This window comes from Microtus oregoni, unplaced genomic scaffold (genome assembly GCF_018167655.1).
Source record: "Microtus oregoni isolate MIOR12 unplaced genomic scaffold, Mior012 000028F_ref0000031, whole genome shotgun sequence".
In the NCBI taxonomy this organism is placed as follows: domain Eukaryota; kingdom Metazoa; phylum Chordata; class Mammalia; order Rodentia; family Cricetidae; genus Microtus; species Microtus oregoni.
In genome coordinates this window covers 15765767-15784796 of record NW_024543087.1, presented here as the reverse complement: position 1 = coordinate 15784796, position 19030 = coordinate 15765767, and the positions used below count along the sequence as shown (strand labels likewise).

Genomic DNA, 19030 nt, shown 5'->3' with positions numbered 1-19030 from the left:
TTCCCTACAGACATGCTCATGGTTCATACGATCTGGGAAGTCCCTTGTTGAGACTTGCTTTTCAGTTGACTGTGGGCTGTGTCAACTTGACAGCTGAAGCTGATTAGAATAACACCCATTGTAGACCTCTGGCCTACACACAACACCTGCACATAGTCACCTGCCTATGTGCACATACATCAACACAGAACATACAAATACACACAAAAAAAGAATGAGACTCTGAGCCTCAGCTGGATGGGGATGCCACAAGCTTTTAATCCCAGCATTTGGGAAGTAGAGACAGTCAGATCTCTGAGTTCAAGTCCAGCCTGATCTACAGAGTGAGTTCCCAGACAGCCAGAGCTACACAGAGAAATCCTGTCTCGAAAAACTGGGGGGAAAAATCTTCAAGAGCAATATTTTTCTTTTTCTTCTCTTTTCTGAGACAGGGTTTCTCTGTAGTTTTGGAGCCTGTTCTGGAACTAGCTCTTGTAGACCAGGCTGGCCTTGAACTCACAGAGATCTGCCTGCCTCTGCCACCCGAGTGCTGGAATTAAAGGTGTGTGCCACCACTGCCCATCTCTCTTCCATCTTGTACCTTCTGTTTCCTCTGGCATCTCTCTCTGAGCCTGGGTTCCTCCTTCTTTCTCTCTCTCCACCTGGAAGTTCTGCCTATCCTCCCTGCCTAGCTATTGGCCATTTAACTTCGTATTAAACCAATCACAGTGGCAGATCTTTACATAGTGTAATCGTAATCAAATATCTCGAAATACTTCTGCAATGACATAATATGAAATGAAGTATATAGAACAAAACTGTATAAATTATTTTTGACTCAAGGTAGGGAACCTGGAACCCTGGGCTCAGGAAGAGGGAAAATCCTGAAAGACCTGTGGAGAGTTGGAGAAGTTCCACTCCAATCTAAGGGAATGAACTCTCACAAGGGAACTTGCCAGGTTCTAATCACCCTGTGCAAAGCTGTCTCCAGTAAAAGATCACAGCTTTGTCACCACGTCATACATTTGCCGGTATTGTGGAGACAGACTCCGAATGGCACGAAAAAAAAAAAAAACCAAACAAACAGGGACACAGATCTCCCCAGCTTCCTGATGTGACCGACTGAGACTCAGGGGACCGACAACCGGAGGGTGCTTGTCCAAAAGCAAGGAAGGGTCAGAGGTTTCTGACTTCTGTTCTTCACCCAGAACTATTGGGATAGTTAACCATGAAGCTAAAGAAGTGAGCAAACTGAAGTGAGAAAATATGAAATATACTATTGTCATGCCCTGATTTTGCTTCTTTAAACTGTTCTCCAAACAAAAGTAAGGATTGCTGGGAAAACTTGTTTTCTTGTTTTGTTCCTTTGTGCCTAGAAAATTACAAGCAGTGGTTCCTTACCCTTAGAAATCACCCGGGAGCTGTAACATATAAACCCGATGCTTCGTTCCCCACATCCATCCAATTAAGTAAAGATCTCTAGGGACGGTGCCGGGCATTAATGCTTTTTAAAAGCACCCCAGGTCAGTCTATGCTAAGCGTTGAGAACTGCGCCTTCTAGATTCTTATATTAATATACTGAGACCTGGGTAAGCAACATTTTTTTTTTTTTTTGGTTTTTCGAGACAGGGTTTCGCTGTGGCTTTGGAGCCTGTCCTGGAACTAGCTCTGTAGACCAGGCTGGTCTCGAACTCACAGAGATCCGCCTGCCTCTGCCTCCCAAGTGCTGGGATTAAAGGCGTGCGCCACCACCGCCCGGCTTAAGCAACAGGTTTTTTTTTTTTAAATATTTATTTATTTATTTATTTATTTTGTATACAATATTCTTCTGTGTGTATGTCTGCAGGCCAAAAGAGGGCATCAGACCTCATTACAGCTGGTTGTGAGCCACCATGTGGTTGCCGGGAATTGAACTCAGGACCTTTGGAAGAGCAGGCAATGCTCTTAACCCCTGAGCCATCTCTCCAGGCCCCAAGCAACAGTTTTTTAAAGCAACAATTCGTGCGCCTTTTCGGTAAGTCTACATCCATCAGTGTGGCTGGGTTCACTAACGACATTTATCCAATTTCCTAAAATCACATTTTCCTCCTACGATCAGTGAGGAGACACCAAGGTCCTTATCGTCCCTTGAAGCAAACCTCTAGGCACTTTGGGGGAGGAGTAAGGGGCCGGCCTCTAAGACACGGAAGAAGGCGGTGCCAGGTGAGGCAACCCCGGACCTGGGTCAGACCCCGCCTCTGGCTCTGCCGGGCTCCAGAGCCCGGAACCGCTCCCGCAGTGCTTAGACTGCGGAGAGCTACGGACTACATTTCCCACAATGCACTGAGGGGCGGGCTGGGACTGGCCAAGCGGCTGGAACCGGGCCTCCGCCACCACAGGCCGGTGAAAGCTGTCTTTCTGCGCCGGTGACCGGTTAAGGGTGAGCAGGAGAGGTCGGTTCATCGGCATGTCTGTATCCTCCAGGGGCGGTAGCCCCACGAAGTTGCACTCTCAGGCCAGGCACGGCTGGACACTCATATCCCCCCAGGGGTCTGGCAGAGGGCAGTGAGTGGCACCCTCCGTAGGTCCTGTGTTCCCCCAAGAAACAGGTGAGTTCGACTGCCAACCCACGTGGCCTGGGGGCGGCGAGAGGCGGGCAAGCTGTCATCTTTAGAGGGAGGGGCTTGAAATCTGGGGGGTCCCGGCCATCTACTGCCCCGATAGGAGTACTGCGTCTCTTTGGGGTCCTTCAGCCAGCTGGCCCCAATTGGGCAATATGAATGGATGAGGCGAGAACTCATTCTTTGGCCGGGAGGGCAATGTCCCATAGGCAGCAGTAGCTGGGTAAGACACCAACCCCCAATTCGGACGTATTTGGCCCTTCGAGTCTCTTAAAAAGGGACAGAGAGGTGGAGTGAGCAAGGCAGCTCATGGAAGGGTCGTAGTCTTGCGACTTCGTTCTCAAGGGTGTCCTTTCTCAGATAACGAGGCTGCCCTTACACTAGGGGAGTTTGCTTGGGAAATGTGAGCAGCCTTTGTCAGGAAGGGGAGTGGCCTCCAGAGGTGACCAGGATCAGGCTAGGCTCAGTGTAAAGTAGGCGTCCTGCCCAAACACCCACAGCACAGCCTCAACTGGCCCCTTCTGTCAAACATTCTGCTTCACCCTCCCTGGTAGACCAAACGGTCAAGGCCAAAGGCGTAGCCCTGTCAGAACGGGGAGGAGCCAGTAAGAAGGGGCAAGACCCTCCCCTCTCAGGAGCCCTCTGAGGGAGGGATAACACCAGTTCTTTCGGTGGCTCACTCACAGGCTGCTGGGAGCTTCTAGGAAAAGTTGCATGCCCTGCGGACATTTAGAGGAGCTGCCTAAAAAGTGTTCCTGTGGAGATTTCTGGAGCTTCATGCCTAACTGTTTCAGGCCCAGTTTTCCAGTTAAAAGTTAAAGCTCCGGTGGAGGTGAGAGGTGGGCTTGACCAGATCCACTCGACCTTCCTGCCTGAGAGGGTGGGGGTCCAGAAAGCTGTTTGCTTCACCAGGCCCGACCTCGGAGAGGATAAAGATGCTGTGTGATCTCACATGGCAGAGGAACTGTTGTAAGAAAAGCTCTAGACAGCTGACCCTGATCCCTTCCCCAGGCAGGTACCAGGCTGGGTATACTCAGAAACACTGGGCTCCTTACTGGAAGCACAAAAGACATACTGACAGAGTGAAGCTGGTGTAGAACTTGTTTGGATCTTTAAACCAGAAGTACAAGACCACAAAGAGGGGAATTATGCAGACCCAGGAGGTAAACTTGGAAGAGCCAGAGATCAGCCAGTTTACTTGGTACTCTGAGGCTAAGGTGCATGCATGACTCTTTGACCTGACATTGGGGTGGGGGTTGTGGGGAAGCCTTCAAACTGGAGTTCACCTGGCTTCCTAAGGTCATCCATCAGGTCCTGGCTTACTGAGCAAATTCCCAAATTCATTTGAAGGACAGAGACCACCGGATTTGGCAGTCTGAATGCTAAGAATGACCACAATGTGCTAATAACAGTAACTGAGTATATGATATGCCTACTCTTTATAGCCAGATCACGTGTATTATCTCATTTAGTCTTACCACCCCATAAATCAGAGGCAGCTGTTTGAAGGATATCTCCATTCCATAGCTTGCTTGCTTTAATTAATTAATTAATTATTTCAGGCAGGATTGCTCGGTGTAACAATAGCTCTGGCTGTCCTGGAACTTGCTCTGTAGACCAGACTGGCCTCAAACTCACAGAGATCTGCCTGCCTCTGCCTTCCAAGTGCTGGGATTAAAGGCATGTGCCACCACTGTCCGGCTTCCATTCCATACCATTTTATAAGTGAGAAAACTGAGACCAGTAAAACCAGTCCCTCTAACTACAGAGCTGTTTTTCCTGAAGACTTGATTACTTTCAAAGACAAGCTGTCTATATAGACAAAGGTTTTCTTGCCTGATCCCAGGTACCTGTAAAGCTGGTGTTTGTTACAGACCTTTCTTTTTTTTTTTTTTCTTCCGTATCCTGTAGTTTATTTCCTTTTGTAGGTGGAGATGTTTCTTTTTTTTTTAATTTTTTTTATTTATTTATTAAAGATTTCTGTCTCCTCCTCGCTGTCACAGACCTTTCATTTTCTTTCTCTGCCAAAGATATTTATTCATTAGATGTTGGTTTAATTCCCTTGCATATGTCTCGTGTGTAGCAGGCCTCATGGAGGGTGGCCTTCAATCTAGAAAAAAAATCAGAGTGAAGAGGTTTATTGCGGGAAAGGCTTCTCTGGTAAGGTGCTTCAGCAACAAGCTGAAGTGAGGGAGTGAGTCATGGACTAGCCTAGAAAGGGCTATAAAGTAAGCCGGGTGAGGATAGAGTAAGGGCAAAGGTTACGTGAAGAGGTGTTCAGGATAAGCTGAGCTGATGTAGCAGAGGGGTGGGAAGAAGGGGCAGAAAATAAGCTTGGAGAAATAAGGGGGAAGGGCCTTGTGCCTTCAGGAGGAAGCTGATTTTCTTGCTAAGTGAGGCGAAGGTATTGCAGACCTGTGAGCAGAGGAACGACGTCACCTGACCTGTTTCCAGAGGCTCACCTTGAATGCCAGGGCAAAGTGGTGGGACACATCAGGACTGGTAAGGAGGCTGTGGCAATAATTTGCTAGAGAGATAATGGTGGCTTGGACCGATCAGATAATCACGAATTGATAAGAAATGGTCGCCTATTGAGCCCAGTGTGGTGGCTCACACCTTTATTCCCAGCACTCAGAAGGCAGAAATTGATGGATCTCTGGGTTCAAGGCCAGCCTGGTTTACAGAATGAGTTCCGAGAAGGCCGGGACTGCACAGATTAACCCTATCTTGAAAAAAAAAGAAAAAGAAATTATCAGCTATTAGCTACAAGCATTTATCACTTAACATTCATAAGTTATTCTGTGAAAAGAACCATTTTTGTCTTGCTGTCTTCCTCCCACTATTATTTACTCATTTTTAATATTTTAATTTTATTTAAATTTATTTTAATTTAATTTAATTTTATTTGTTTATGTGGAGGAGGGGAGTTGTGCATGTGAGTGTAGTACCCTAAGAGGCCAGAAGAGGGCATTGGAGCCACTGGAGCTGGAGTACAAGCAGTTGTCTACTGCCTAACCCGGATGCTGGGAATCAAGCCCAAGTCTTCTCCAAGAGACGTATATGCTCTGATCTAAACTGCAGAGCCATCTCTCAGACCCCACTTACTATGTTTTTGAGACATATATCCCAGGTTGACTTCAAACTCATATAGTTAAGGAAATTAACTTGTGATCTTCTTGCCTCCACCTCCCAAGAGTTGAAATTACAGGTGTGTCACTACACGTGTTTATTTAAAGATTTAGCTTTTATTCATGTATATGAATGTGTATACATATGTGTGTATGGGCGCCTGAGGCCAAAAGAGAGCATTGGGTCTCCTAGGAGCTGGTTGTTGTAAGCCACCCAACGTGGATCCCAGGACATTTATTTCAGTCCTCTGCAAAAACAGAAGAAAAAAAATCCCTCACTCTTTTTGGTTTTTTTGAGACAAGGTTTCTCTGGGTAGCCTTGACTATCCTCCTCTACTCTGCAGACCAGGCTCGCCTCTAACTTAGACATCCGCCTGTTTCTGCCTCCCAAGTGCTGAGTTAAAGGCATGTGACCCCACCACCCATCTTGCCCAGCTTTTTTTTTTTTTTTTTTTTTTTACAGAGGATTCAACTCAGGTTCTTAAGCTTAACTGGCAAGCGCTTTCTCCCCAGTCCCATACATGGTTTTATACAGTGCAGGACTCAAACCCAGAGCTTTATGAATTATAGGCAGGCACTCTATCAACGAGGTTATATCCCTAAGCCCTAATTTGGGTTTTATTGAGACACTGTAGCTAGACTGGCCTTGGATTCACTCTAGTTCGGGATGCCCACAAACTCATGACTGATGGTGACACTCTTTTCTCAACTCTTTGAAGTGCTGGGATTACAGACATGTACCACAACAACAGCCTCTGCCTACATTATATTTTATTTTATTTTTTTCCCTGCCCCTTATTTTAATTTTTTAAGCTAGGTATCCCAAGCTGCTGCCTCTACTTCTCAAGCACTAGGATTAGAAGTGAATGTCACTATGCAGAGCTTTTTTTTTTTTTAAACATTAAAACCCTAGGATGTTTATTACAAAGGTAAACCCTGATCCTTGAGTTGGGCTTATCGGTAGGATTTCTGGTATCGAGCACTGGCACCAGGACCTCTGAACTCTTTGGATTCACAGCGCCGAGGATCAGCTACAAGCAGGGTCCGATCATACTGGATGAGGATATCTTTGATCTCCTTCTTAGAGGCCTCATCCACATACTTTTGGTAGTAGGCCACCAGGGCTTTGGAGATGGACTGTCGGATAGCATAAATTTGGGCCACATGACCACCACCCTTCACACGGACCCGGATATCCACACCCGCGAATCGCTCCTTGCCCAGCAGCAGAACAGGCACCAGTAACTTGTACTGCAGCGTGCGCGGCTCTATCATCTCCAGGGGACGTCCGTTCACCTTGATGAGCCCGTTCCCCCGTGTGCAGTGCGCCACGGCTGTGGCTGTCTTCTTGCGTCCGAAGACTTGCACGGACTGCAGCGGACCCTTGGCTGGCATAGCTGCGAGTATGAACACGAGGTCCTCACCGCGCGGCGCCACCACCGGAAAAGCTGCAGAGCTTTTTTTAATGCAGAGATGAAGATTGAACTAAGCAACAGCCTCATCCCCTGTCTGTCTTTGAGATAAGGTCTCACTCACAGACTAGCCCCAATCTTTCAGCAACCTTCTGGCATTAGCCTATGAAGTTTTGGGATTATAGGCCCTGAGCCACAGTGCTCAGTTTTGTGTTAAAAGACAGGGCCTCATGAAGACTAAACTCACTATGTATCCTCTTGTGTCTGCTTCCACAGCACTGGGATCACAAGTGGCCCTAAACCCAGCATCTTCACATTGGTTCTGGGCATGGGATTCATGTCTTCTTGTTTGCAAGGCAAGCACTTCATGGACTGAGTCATCCCTCATATCTCTGTAAATGTTTGCCACTTGTGTGCCCGCCCTGTGGAGGCCAGAAGAGGACATCTGCTTCTTGGAGTGGAGGTTATAGGCAGTTGTAGGCCTGGGAACCAAACTTGGGTCTTCTAGAACAGCAGTAAATATTTTTAACTGTTGAGCCAACTTCCAACCACCCTTCTGTCTTTTTGTCTTTTGGGTGTTTTTTGTTTGTTTGTTTGTTTGTTTGTTTTGAGACAAGGTCTCACTTAGATAAGACAGAACTTGTTGCTTTGTACCTTTTCAAGTGCTAGGATTTTGGGTGTGTGCCACCACACCTAGCAAGGAACATCCTTTTTTTTTTTTTAATTTATTTTTCAAGACAGGGTTTCTCCGTAGCTTTTGGAGCCCGACCTGGAACTAGCTCTTATAGACCAGGCTGGCCTCGAACTAGGATTAAAGGCGTGCACCACCACCGCCAATCTAAGGAACATCCTTTAAAGAGAGGATAAATTGGGATCTTGGTTTTGGACGCATAAGCTTAAGATGGCAAACTAAACAATTATGTGTGTCTGCCGGTAAATAAAAGGAAGATTGGGGCTAGACCCATTAACGTGTAGAAGTAATTTATAACTATGAAACCAAAAAAAGGTCACAGAGGCCCTGAATGAAGACAGAAGAGAAGCAAGGACTGAACTCTGGGCCCCTCCAATTGGAACTGTAAAAAGGCTCAGATGAGTAGTCCACGAAATAATGGGTTTTCTGTCCATGAATAATAGGTTTCTCCACCAAGGCAATGCAGTAAGCCAGATCAAGCCGAATTGAAAAAGTAAAATAGCAGGTTTATTTAAGCAAAGCAACTCTCAGGTGAGTTCTCCAGTCCCAGAGATTGAGGCCAGAGAAGTCGTGCATCTGAACTGAAGCAGGGAGGTTATATAGCCTGTAGTTGAGGGGTGATGACGTGTCCACCACAGCTGGGTTTATACCCAAGTATGATCAAAAGCTGACCACCTTAGGCAGGTACGTGGGCTGCTGGCAACTTCAGGGGAGGAACTGCTGAGGCCGCCAGGAATGCAGAATAGACTTTTTGGTGCCTTCCCTTTATTGGACATAGTGTGAGAGGGCAGGGTTTGGAGAGAGACGGGATGGGGCGTTTCAGATCAAGCTGGGGTGAAATGGAGGTTGCAGCGAAACCACCAGAAGGGGAACTAAGGAAAGAGAGTGGTATACTAGAAGCCAAGAGTGGAAAGTGCTTTAGGAAAGAAAAGTAAGCCAAGATATGCCAGGACTTGGGAGAAGAGACATTATTACTTAGTGAACCTCAGGAAAGCAGAGCAGCCTTAGCCATAAAGTGAGACATGGTCCGAAAAAATAAAAAAGATAGGCTAAGGGATGGAAGAGGGGGAGGGAGAATGAGGATATGTCAGGAGTTGATTTGGAGAGTCATTGGTAGAATAATATCTGGATGTAACAGATTCCAGAGAGAATAGATCTGGAGATGCTGTGGCAGAAATCTAACTGCTTAGCAGTTGTCTGTGGAACTCTCTGCATTTCCCAGCCCCCTCAGCTTTGACACTAATCCTAGACAGCTTTGACTCTGAAGTATTAAGAGCTTATACATAATCTCCTGGCTATGGATTCCCATGCCACAGCATGTGGAAGGCCGTGTTCTGATGCTGGTAGAATGGGTCATGGCTTGGAAGGAAGCTACTCCGAATTATTTCCAGACAGGAGCTGGAGGGATAGCTCAGTGGTTGAGTATTTTCTCAAAACTGTGAGGAATGGAGTTGAAATCCAGCATACATATAACAAGCCTCACAAATAACCTGCAACCCCAAATCTACAAAGTGAGTTCCAGGACAGCCAGGGCTACACAGAGAAACCCTGCCTCAAAAAACAAAAACAACAACAACAACAAAAAAATACAAACAAAAAAATCCTGTTGATCAATTCAATTTTTTTTTTTCAGACAGGGACCCTCTATGTAGCTCTGGAAATCCTGGAACTCACTACGTCATAGACCAGACTGGCCAGAGAGATCCGCCTGCCTCTGCCTCCAGGTGCTGGGATAAAGATGTGCAATACCACATCCAACCCTTATTTTTTTTTTTAAGACAGTGTCTCTTTTTGTAACTCTGGCTGGCCTGTACCTTGTCTCTGTAGTTCAAGCTGACCTCAAACTCATAGGGATCCACCTGCCTTTGCAGTCCTGGTGCTGCAATCAAAGGCATGCAGCCCGTCCATGGTAAATTCAGTTTTTCATGGGAAATTTGTGGTAGAACGTGGAGTGAAAGCAGCATTATAGAAGTGTTTCAATTCCTATATCAAGTTCTCCCCTCCTGTAGTAACACCAGACAAACTCTCAGCCTCAGTTCTTAGCTCATATAAGTTAATCTACTCTGAATTAGATAAATTAACCCACATACACTTTGTAGCATTCTAACTGTACTTGAATTTTTTTGAGACAGGGTTTCACTATGTATTTCAGGCTGACCCAAAACTTTGAACAATCCTTCTGCTTCAACCTTCCAAGTACTGGAACTGCTATTGTACAAATACTGGTGGTTGTCCTGACAGTGTTACTTCCTTCTGGTCCTCTTCCTTTGTGTATCTTATTTGTGCTGGGAATAGAACCCAGATCCTCTGCAAAAACGAGTGTTCTTAACTACTGAACCATCTCTCTAGCTTCTAAATAATTTTTTTGTTTGTTGTTTTTAGTTTTCTGAGACAGAGTTTCTCTGTGTAACTGCTCTGGCTGTTCTGGAATTCACTCTGTAGACCAGGCTGACCTCAAACTCACAGAGATCCACCTACCTTTGGCTCCTGATGTTGGGATTAAGGGCGTGCACCACCACACCTGACTCTAAATAAGTATTTTAAATGTAGGTTAAAATGAATGTTTTTAAACTGATGTCGTGGTACACGCCTTTAATCGCAGCACCCAGGAAGCAAAGACACGTGGATTTCTGTGAGTTCGAGGCCAGCCTGATTTACAGAGTGAGTTCCAGGACAGCCAAGGCTGCACAGTGAAACCCTTAAAAACAAACAAAAGGTAAAAGAGCAAATAATAATAGCAGCTAACACTGTCAGCGTGTCTAAGATTGAACGGTGGGGAGAATGAGTGAGGTTTCCCCACACTTTCCTGTGTTTCCATGCTTTCTGTGATGAATGTGTCTTTTGTAATCAGAAGAGGAACATGATGGCTGGGTACGGTTTAGTGGTAAAGTGTCTACCCATTATGTACAAGGCCCTGGGTTCAATTTCCAGAAAAGGAGAGAGAAGATGGGATGGAGAGGGAGAGAAACAGGTTTTGGTTTTAGTTTTTTTTTTTTTTTTTTTTTCGAGACAGGGTTTCTCTGTGGTTTTGGAGCCTGTCCTGGAACTAGCTCTTGTAGACCAGGCTGGCCTCGAACTCACAGAGATCCGCCTGCCTCTGCCTCCCAAGTGCTGGGATTAAAGGCGTGCGCCACCACCGCCCGGCTAGGTTTTAGTTTTTAAAACAAGGCTTTACTATGTAGCTGCAGCCAGCCTGGTACTCTGGGCAATTCTCCTGACTCTGCCTCCTGAGTCCTGGGATTAGAGGTACATTCATTTTCACATCCAGAAAAAAAAATCTTAAAACTTCATTTTTTTTTTATTTATTAGTTTTTCAAGACAGACCTGGCTGCCCTGCCCTGGAACTCACTTTGTAGCCAAGGCTGGCCTTGAACTCACAGAGACCCACCAGCCTCTACCTCCCAAGTGCTAGGATTAAAGGCGTGAGCCACTACCACCTGGCTAAAACTTAATTTTTTGTGAGAGAAAACCCAGAAGTCATTTCCCAGAGATTTGACTTAGGGGGTCCTGGTAAGAAGCTTAGCCCTATTGATTACACCAGTGGCTACCAGCACTTCACTTCTTTCCCTCGGTGATGCATTTGTTTGTTTCTTTGTTTGTTTTTACCTCATAGGACAGCCCCAAAGATGGCTGCTGACATGCAGAGGAAAAGAAGCAGTGAATGCCCTGATGGCACATTGGCTCCTTCTGATGGCCAAAGTATGGAGAGAGCCGAGAGCCCCACGCCAGGACTGACCCAGGGAACCGAGCCAGGTACGGGTAGAGCATGCAGTCCGCAGCCACGCCTCCAGGGGGAGGTACGGCTCACAGCACTCTTGTGAACTCATTGTGCGTTTGCTCATCCACTGGGTGTTTGCTGCATGCTGGGAATCCTGCAGAGAGCAGGGCTGTTTCCATCTTACCTTTCTTGCCATTTGCACTAGACAACTGTGAGGACCTGTCCCTTATGAGAAAAATAAGGAAAAAGTCTCTATTTAAAACATTGCTTTTCTTTTTCTTTTCTGTAGACCAGGCTGGCCTCACAGAGATCCGCCTGCCTCTGCCTGAGTACTGGGATTAAAGGTGCGTGCCACCATTGCCAGGCTAAAATGTCTTTTAATAAAAATTCAAACTGAGGGGCTAGAAAGATGGCTCAGAGGTTAAGAGCATTGCCTGCTCTTCCAAAGGTCCTGAGTTCAATTCCCAGCAACCACATGATGGCTCACAACCATCTGTAATGGGGTCTGGTGCCCTCTTCTGGCCTGCAGGCATACACACAGACAAAATATTGTATGCATAATAAAGAAATAAATATTTTAAAAAATTTTTCAAACTGAGTTTCACAAGGAAAAAAAGAGCTCGACATGGTGGTGTCCACCTGTAATCCCAGCAGCTGTGGGTGGAGGCAGGATTAGTGTGAGATCATGGCCTGCCAGCCTGGGGCTACATAATGAATACCAGGCTAGCTGGGGCTGTGTAGTAAGACCGTATCTCCAAAAGAAGAAAACTAAGTAGGGGTTAGGGCTTTACCTCATTAGCCAAGTACTTGCCTAGTATGCCTCAGTCCTTAGATTCCAGCACCCCAAAAATATGTAAGAGAAGCCCAACGTGGATCCTGTCCTGGAGAAGCCACAGGTTAGTGGTCAGGGGCTATGGTAGCCCTCCCTCATGGATGGAGAGGGTTAAAAACTAAATTTGTATTCTTAAGGGATACCACTGTAGTGACCAATAACTGGATAGTGTTCCAAAGGAAATCAAACTACATCTTACCCGAGAGTGGAATTGTTACAGGTACTCACCCACATGGGGAGACGGGGATGCCGTCCAGGTGCATAGCAGGTGCAGAGCTCTTGCATGTGTGTGTGAGTGAGTGTGTGTGTGTGTGTGTGTGTGTGTGTGTGTGTGGAGGGGGTCCAAAGCGCAGATGGATAAAGGCCAGTGTGTTTGGAATGGGCAAGGCGGTGAGCTGTTCAGTGTTAGTGAGGGAAAGGTAGATATCAATTTCTATGCTGCCTGGAGACCAAGGCCCTTTAGGCTGTAGATGAGCATAATGCATGGGAGACAGTGGTAGGGCGGACAGTAGCTTGGGCCCATCAAGACAGGCAGCAACCCTCTAGACATCTCCTTGGTGAGTGCTGCGTATCTGCCAGCAGCTACCCATCTAAGTACCAGTGCTTTTGGTCTGCAGGTGCGGGGCAGGAGGGTGCCATGTTTGTCCATGCACGTTCCTATGAAGACCTGACAGAGTCAGAAGACAGGGAAGCTTCTGGGGACAGCCCCAAAGAGTATGCTGGAAGTCCCCCGCCACTGCCTACAGACATGCGCCAGATCAGCCAGGACTTCAGTGAGCTGAGTACCCAACTGACAGGGGTGGCCCGTGACCTGCAGGAGGAAATGCTACCAGGAAGCTCAGAAGACTGGCAGGAGCCCCAGGGAGCAGCTGGACGATCAGCCACAGAGCCTTCTCAAGAGGGCACAACTGAAGGGGATGAGGAGGACGCCACGGAGGCATGGCGCCTCCACCAGAAGCATGTGTTTGTACTGAGTGAGGCAGGGAAGCCTGTGTATTCTCGCTATGGGTCTGAGGAAGCACTTTCCAGCACCATGGGTGTCATGGTTGCTCTGGTGTCCTTCCTGGAGGCAGACAAGAATGCTATTCGCTCCATCCATGCAGGTGAGCCACCTGAAGAGGGTTGTGGGGAAGGCTCCAGTGGCAGGGTTTATTCATACCAGGTTTTACACACGCACGTGCACACACACACACACACACACACACACACACACACACACCTAGAAAGCTGGGTTGTGCTATTTGCCTGAGAGTAAAGTCCTTCCATCTCTCTGAGCCTCGGGCTCTTACTGAAGTAGGATAACAGTATCAGCCTCCTGAGGTGGCAGGGCTGTGGTGAGAACTAAAGGCAGTTTTTTGGGGCAAAGACAAAAATTATGAATAAATTTTTAAAAAAAGATCTAGCTTAGATCCCTTGCCAATTGAGTTAGCATTTAGCATAAAATGTGTTTCCCTAAGCTGGGCCTGGTGATATAGATCTGCCTATAAATTCCAGCACTTGGAAAGTGGAGGCAGAAGGATCAACCTCTAGCCGGGCGATGGTGGCGCACGCCTTTAATCCCAGCACTCGGGAGGCAGAGGCAGGCGGATCTCTGTGAGTTCGAGACCAACCTGGTCTACAGAGCTAGTTCCAGGACAGGCTCCAAAGCCACAGAGAAATCCTGTCTCGAAAAACCAAAAAAAAAAAAAAAAAGAAGGATCAACCTCTGCCGCATTAGCCAGTCTCAGACGGGTCAACCTAGGTAGGCTACTTGAGACGCTGTCTCTAAAAGCAAACAAAGAATATGTTTTCCTGAAGAGCTTGTGTGTCTGAGAGTCAGGTTTGGAAGCAGGTGTCAGGGAAGAGAGGTGACTGACTACCCACAATCAATAAGCCCCTACTGAATTCAGAGCTCCCAGCAAGGAAACCCTGGAAAGTGAAGCCCACTGGGAAAGCCTGTCCGGGAGGGCTTCTGGGAGGAGGGCTGAAGCTGACCCCCTGCCCACACCCTCAGATGGCTACAAGGTAGTATTCGTACGCCGGAGCCCTCTGGTGCTGGTGGCGGTGGCCCGCACGCGGCAGTCGGCCCAGGAGCTGGCCCAGGAGCTACTGTACATCTACTACCAGATCCTGAGCCTTCTAACTGGCGCGCAGCTGAGCCACATCTTCCAGCAGAAGCAGAACTACGACCTGCGGCGCCTGCTCTCAGGCTCGGAGCGAATCACCGATAACCTGCTGCAGCTAATGGCTCGAGACCCGAGTTTCCTGATGGGCGCAGCGCGTTGCCTGCCCTTGGCAGCGGCAGTGCGGGACACGGTGAGTGCCAGCCTGCAGCAGGCTCGTGCTCGCAGCCTAGTCTTTTCTATTTTGCTGGCCCGCAACCAGCTGGTGGCGCTGGTGCGCCGCAAGGACCAATTCCTGCATCCCATCGACCTGCACCTGCTTTTCAACCTCATTAGTTCCTCCTCATCCTTCCGTGAGGGCGAGGCATGGACCCCCGTGTGCCTGCCAAAGTTCAATGCGGCCGGCTTCTTCCACGCGCACATCTCTTACCTAGAACCTGATACCGACCTCTGCCTGCTGCTGGTCTCCACTGACCGTGAAGACTTCTTTGCAGTCTCTGACTGCCGCCGCCGCTTCCAGGAACGCCTTCGAAAGCGGGGAGCCCACTTGGCCCTGCGGGAGGCGCTGCGCACACCTTACTACAGCGTTGCCCAAGTGGGCATCCCTGACCTTCGTCACTTCCTCTATAAGTCAAAGAGCTCAGGACTCTTCACCAGGTGAGAGGAGGCACTGCTTCAGGGAAACAAGGGTGCAGAGATGGGGGGAGGCTGGTTGGTCCCGAGACCTAAGATGGAGCCCTGAAAGGGACCACTCCTTTGAGAGTGTACCGGTATGCTGAGGCTGTTTGCCTCGGGCATCACTCGGTGGGCATATACCTCTCTACTTCAACATATGTGAGGCCTGGAACAATTTGGGAAAGAAGCTGAAACAGAGGTTTTCTCCGTCCCTGAAGTAACTCTGCCTTTGGGGTCATTTTGGTCTAGGCCAGGATGCAGAACCCTTTTCCCACACACTCCTCCACTAAAGGAGCTGGGCAGATATGGCCTCCCCCAACCCCCACTTTTGGCTCAGAAGGTTTCCCAGGAAACCTCCTCTGCTCTAGGCTTTGTATTCCTTCAGGTACCTAAACTCAGAAACAGCCTCTCCAAGGAAGGGTACCAAAGGGTTATTATGAACCTGGCAGGGGAAGCAGGGTCCAGTCTGTCCTGGGTGGTCTTCTGTAATCAGAAGATTATATCCTGTCATGGGGAGCATCTGGGGAGAACAGGCAGTAAAACCTCCCTGTCCAGAAAGAGGTGTTTCTAGTTCTCCTGAGAAGACAGTGAAAGGCATTCCTTTGTGAACCAACTTCTCCATCTGCAGTCCTGAGATCGAGGCCCCATACACCAGTGAAGAGGAGCAGGAGCGGCTGCTGGGCCTCTACCAGTACCTGCACAGCCGCGCTCACAATGCCTCTCGCCCACTCAAGACCATCTACTATACAGGCCCCAATGAGAACCTCCTAGCCTGGGTAAGGTGGCACTAGATGAACAGATACTGGGTAGATGCCACAAGAAGCGTGCCTTTTCTAGGTGATGACCCTTTGCCCATTCCTCCAGGTGACAGGTGCCTTTGAGCTCTACATGTGCTACAGTCCACTGGGAACCAAGGCATCAGCTGTCAGTGCCATCCATAAGCTGATGCGCTGGATCCGTAAAGAGGAAGACCGGCTCTTCATCCTCACACCCCTCACCTATTGATGGAAGTGGGAAGGCACACTGGGCATGGGAAGCCGTGAGAGCCTCCCGGTGAGGCTGGCTTCTCCTGCCCAGCCAGCAGGCAGGGACCGTGGGTTGGTGCGTGCATTAAAGTGCTTTGAGAAAGACACTTGTTGCGCTTTGCCACTGGTTCTTTGCTTGCTTGCTTGCTTGGTTCTGAGACTCTACGCAGTACTCTCTATGTAGCCTTAATTGTCAGGAGCTCACTATGTGGGCCAAGCTGTCCTCAAACTCCTGAGTGCTGGGAATAAAGGTGTGTGTCGCCACACCCAGCTCTGGCACTGGTTCCTTTACCCATCCATTCTCACATAGATACAAAATCCTTCTTCCTAGCCCAACACATTCCTTATATGGGGGCACATGTTCATTTGAGCCCCTCTCCTTCCAGATTTTGCCAGCATTAGGCCCCTCATATGGAGTCAGATTCCATTTGGGGCTGTTCTGGTTCCATGAAGTCCTGTCATAGGTAAGGGGCTCACACGTACCCTACTGTCTTCCCCTTGTCCACTCCCATCTTTGCCCACACTCAGTCTTCTCTAGTGCCAGCCTGCCCTCGGTCGGACCATGCTTCCAAGGACAGTTCTGCCATCAGCACTCTGGTTCATGGCTGCTGTAGTTAAGCACAGGCTGAACCGAGAAAGACAAGGGCAGATGACCCAGGCCAGATTCTGGGTAGGAGCCCTTGGCAAGGCAACCCGATCCTCTGTAGCCACAGGCCTCTGAGGAGAATGCTTAGGTCTACCCATAAAGGGCTGTCTTAGTTCCTGTATCTCCTCCAGCCACTTCATCAGAACAGCTCCCCAAGAATGAGCCAGAGGAAGCCCACTTGATCTGTAGGGCCTTTGGAAGGAATCTGTCTTAGGTCACTTGATATGTTGGGCTGTCCTCAGTCACCCTCTTCCTCAGCCTGTCCTACACGAGATCCTGTGGACACTTTCCACACTTAGGCTCAGCAGTAAAGGATTGGCTCCACTCACTCTACCCTAAGACCCTGGGACAACCCAGGGCGCAGTACAAGAGGCCTCCAACTTGCTCCTGGTGGGAGGGGAGCTCCCCTGGTGCTGCTACAACCCAGCCATCTCACTGCTCAGAGGGGCAAAAGGCTGACTAAAGAGAATAGCCTGATAATGTCCTCAGGCTGTCAGAACCACCTTCAAGCAGTCTCTGGAAATAGGGCCATGATTACTTTTGCCACTAAAACCACACCAGAGAACATGTATGAATTAGCATGAACCACATTGAGGAGACACCATGACAGCTGTACTTAATTGGCAGCATAATCTTGTTACTGGTTTCATCCGAGATTGTGTTAGACTTAACATGGCAACCGGCCACCTTCCCAGACCCCTAAGACCCTTGGAAGCAGGCTCAGTGTACACGCTGCACATATCCCCCAGGTTTCTTTCCTGCCTGTTTTGTGCTTTTCTTCATCTTGCTCCTGATCAGTGATGTCAGATCAACACTTTGGAATCAGGGTGACTTGAAGACAGACATCCCTAGTTGATCAGCAGTTAGCCCCTAAGTGCTTCTGGTAGCTACTCTAAACCTGTAGAGATTCAGCTTCTCTCTGGTTCAATATCCCTTCTGCTCAGGCACAGGATAAGCATGGTACAAGGACAGTAGGTTCCTAGGAGTGTGGGGTTTGCCTATTTGGAGGTCAAGGATTAGATGGCAGGCAAATAAAGGAGGTTTTCTAATAGAGGGACCAACATCTGCAAGGAGAAGAACTGGACTGAACTGCGCTGCGGTGAAACTGGCAGAATCTGCAAGTCCGGATAAAGCCACAACGGGGAGAGTCTCTTAGAGCTGCAGTTAGGGAGAAACCCCTAGTTTCACTAAAGAGATTTCTGGGTTGGAGAAGGAAGCAATGTTCAGAGAGACCTGAGCCTATGGAGGGCAAAGTGGCTAGCATTCTTTTTGAAGTAAGATCTCAGAGTAGTTAAATAAATCCTAAGCCAGCAATAGGCCAAACCCAGTGAGTTTACCTTAAAAGTGCTTATACTTAACACTGCAGGGTCCCATACCTTGCTTGAAGTTCCTACAGAACCCTCGGATGAAGAGTAGCAAAGGGGTCCTCCTGTGGATTCCAAGGCTGATAAACAAATCACCCCCAAGTGGTGCATTGTCCTGGGGGGGGGGGGTCACCATCATGGCCACATGGTGGCAGCAGAGAACCAATTAATGGCCATTCCCACCTCCAAATGGCTTAGGTAAGGCCATCTAAACAAGCTTGTGAAGCCTCCCCGCCAGTGGAGGCAGGACCACATTCACAGAGCCCCTGTCTGGGTGCTTTGTGGAGGGTGTTTCAGTTTTTATCTGCATGGCTATCTTTAGACATGTTGACTACAGAACACTGGAAGGGTGCCATGGTTTGTGTTGTGTATTCATTTCTGGGTCAGTTCCACTTAGGTAAAGGAGCAGCTTTTATGTTGCCTTGGGCATAGTACTCTCTCCATTGGGTGTGGCTGCTCCATCTACCATTTCCTGTCAGCTAACAGGTACTCATGAACCTCATCCTGGAAGGAGGGGAAATCCTACCCTGGGGATAGAGAAAGAGAATGAACTAATTGTGTATAGCCCAGGCTCCTGGTGACCCATGATCTGCCTCTGACACAGGTTGGGTGTGAAAGGTCTCCTAACCCTACAGAGAAGATTAGCATGGCCCCTGAGCCGGAAGGACAAGCCAATCTGTGAAGCGTTCCATATTTTTTTTTTTTGCGTTCCATATGTTTTGATGACTTTAAATACTGTTTTTGTTTGTTTGTTTTGGATTTTTTGTTTGTTTTTTTTGAGACAGGGTTTCTCTGTTGCTTTGGAGCATGTCCTGGAACTAGCTCTGTAGACCAGGCTGGCCTTGAACTCACAGAGAT

At 48.2% G+C, this 19030-nt stretch overlaps 2 protein-coding genes and 1 pseudogene across 2 annotated transcripts; 2 read left to right on the top strand and 1 right to left on the bottom strand.

Annotated features, from left to right (window-relative positions):
• The first annotated feature begins 2274 nt into the window (after positions 1-2274).
• Mon1a (MON1 homolog A, secretory trafficking associated) lies at positions 2275-16269 on the top strand. The gene is made up of 6 exons (XM_041677526.1): positions 2275-2567; positions 11424-11563; positions 12978-13463; positions 14354-15119; positions 15766-15913; positions 16002-16269. The coding sequence occupies exons 2-6, from the start codon at positions 11437-11439 to the stop codon at positions 16140-16142; spliced, it is 1668 nt and encodes a 555-aa protein (XP_041533460.1). The 5' UTR covers positions 2275-2567; positions 11424-11436; the 3' UTR covers positions 16143-16269.
• LOC121464499 (40S ribosomal protein S16-like) lies at positions 6607-7140 on the bottom strand. The gene has a single exon (XM_041677527.1). The coding sequence runs from the start codon at positions 7100-7102 to the stop codon at positions 6662-6664; it is 441 nt and encodes a 146-aa protein (XP_041533461.1). The 5' UTR covers positions 7103-7140; the 3' UTR covers positions 6607-6661.
• Positions 16270-18770: 2501 nt separating the features above from the next.
• LOC121464587 lies at positions 18771-18870 on the top strand (annotated as a pseudogene).
• The last annotated feature ends 160 nt before the right edge of the window (positions 18871-19030 follow it).

Bases quoted from the DNA above. Each gene is read 5' to 3' on its own strand.
- Mon1a (XM_041677526.1), top strand. From the start codon at position 11,437: ATGGCTGCTGACATGCAGAGGAAAAGAAGCAGTGAATGCCCTGATGGC. The intron at 11,564-12,977 runs GTACGGGTAGAG...TTTGGTCTGCAG, and splicing joins GACCCAGGGAACCGAGCCAG to GTGCGGGGCAGGAGGGTGCC. The intron at 15,120-15,765 runs GTGAGAGGAGGC...CTCCATCTGCAG, and splicing joins AGCTCAGGACTCTTCACCAG to TCCTGAGATCGAGGCCCCAT.
- LOC121464499 (XM_041677527.1), bottom strand. From the start codon at position 7,102: ATGCCAGCCAAGGGTCCGCTGCAGTCCGTGCAAGTCTTCGGACGCAAG.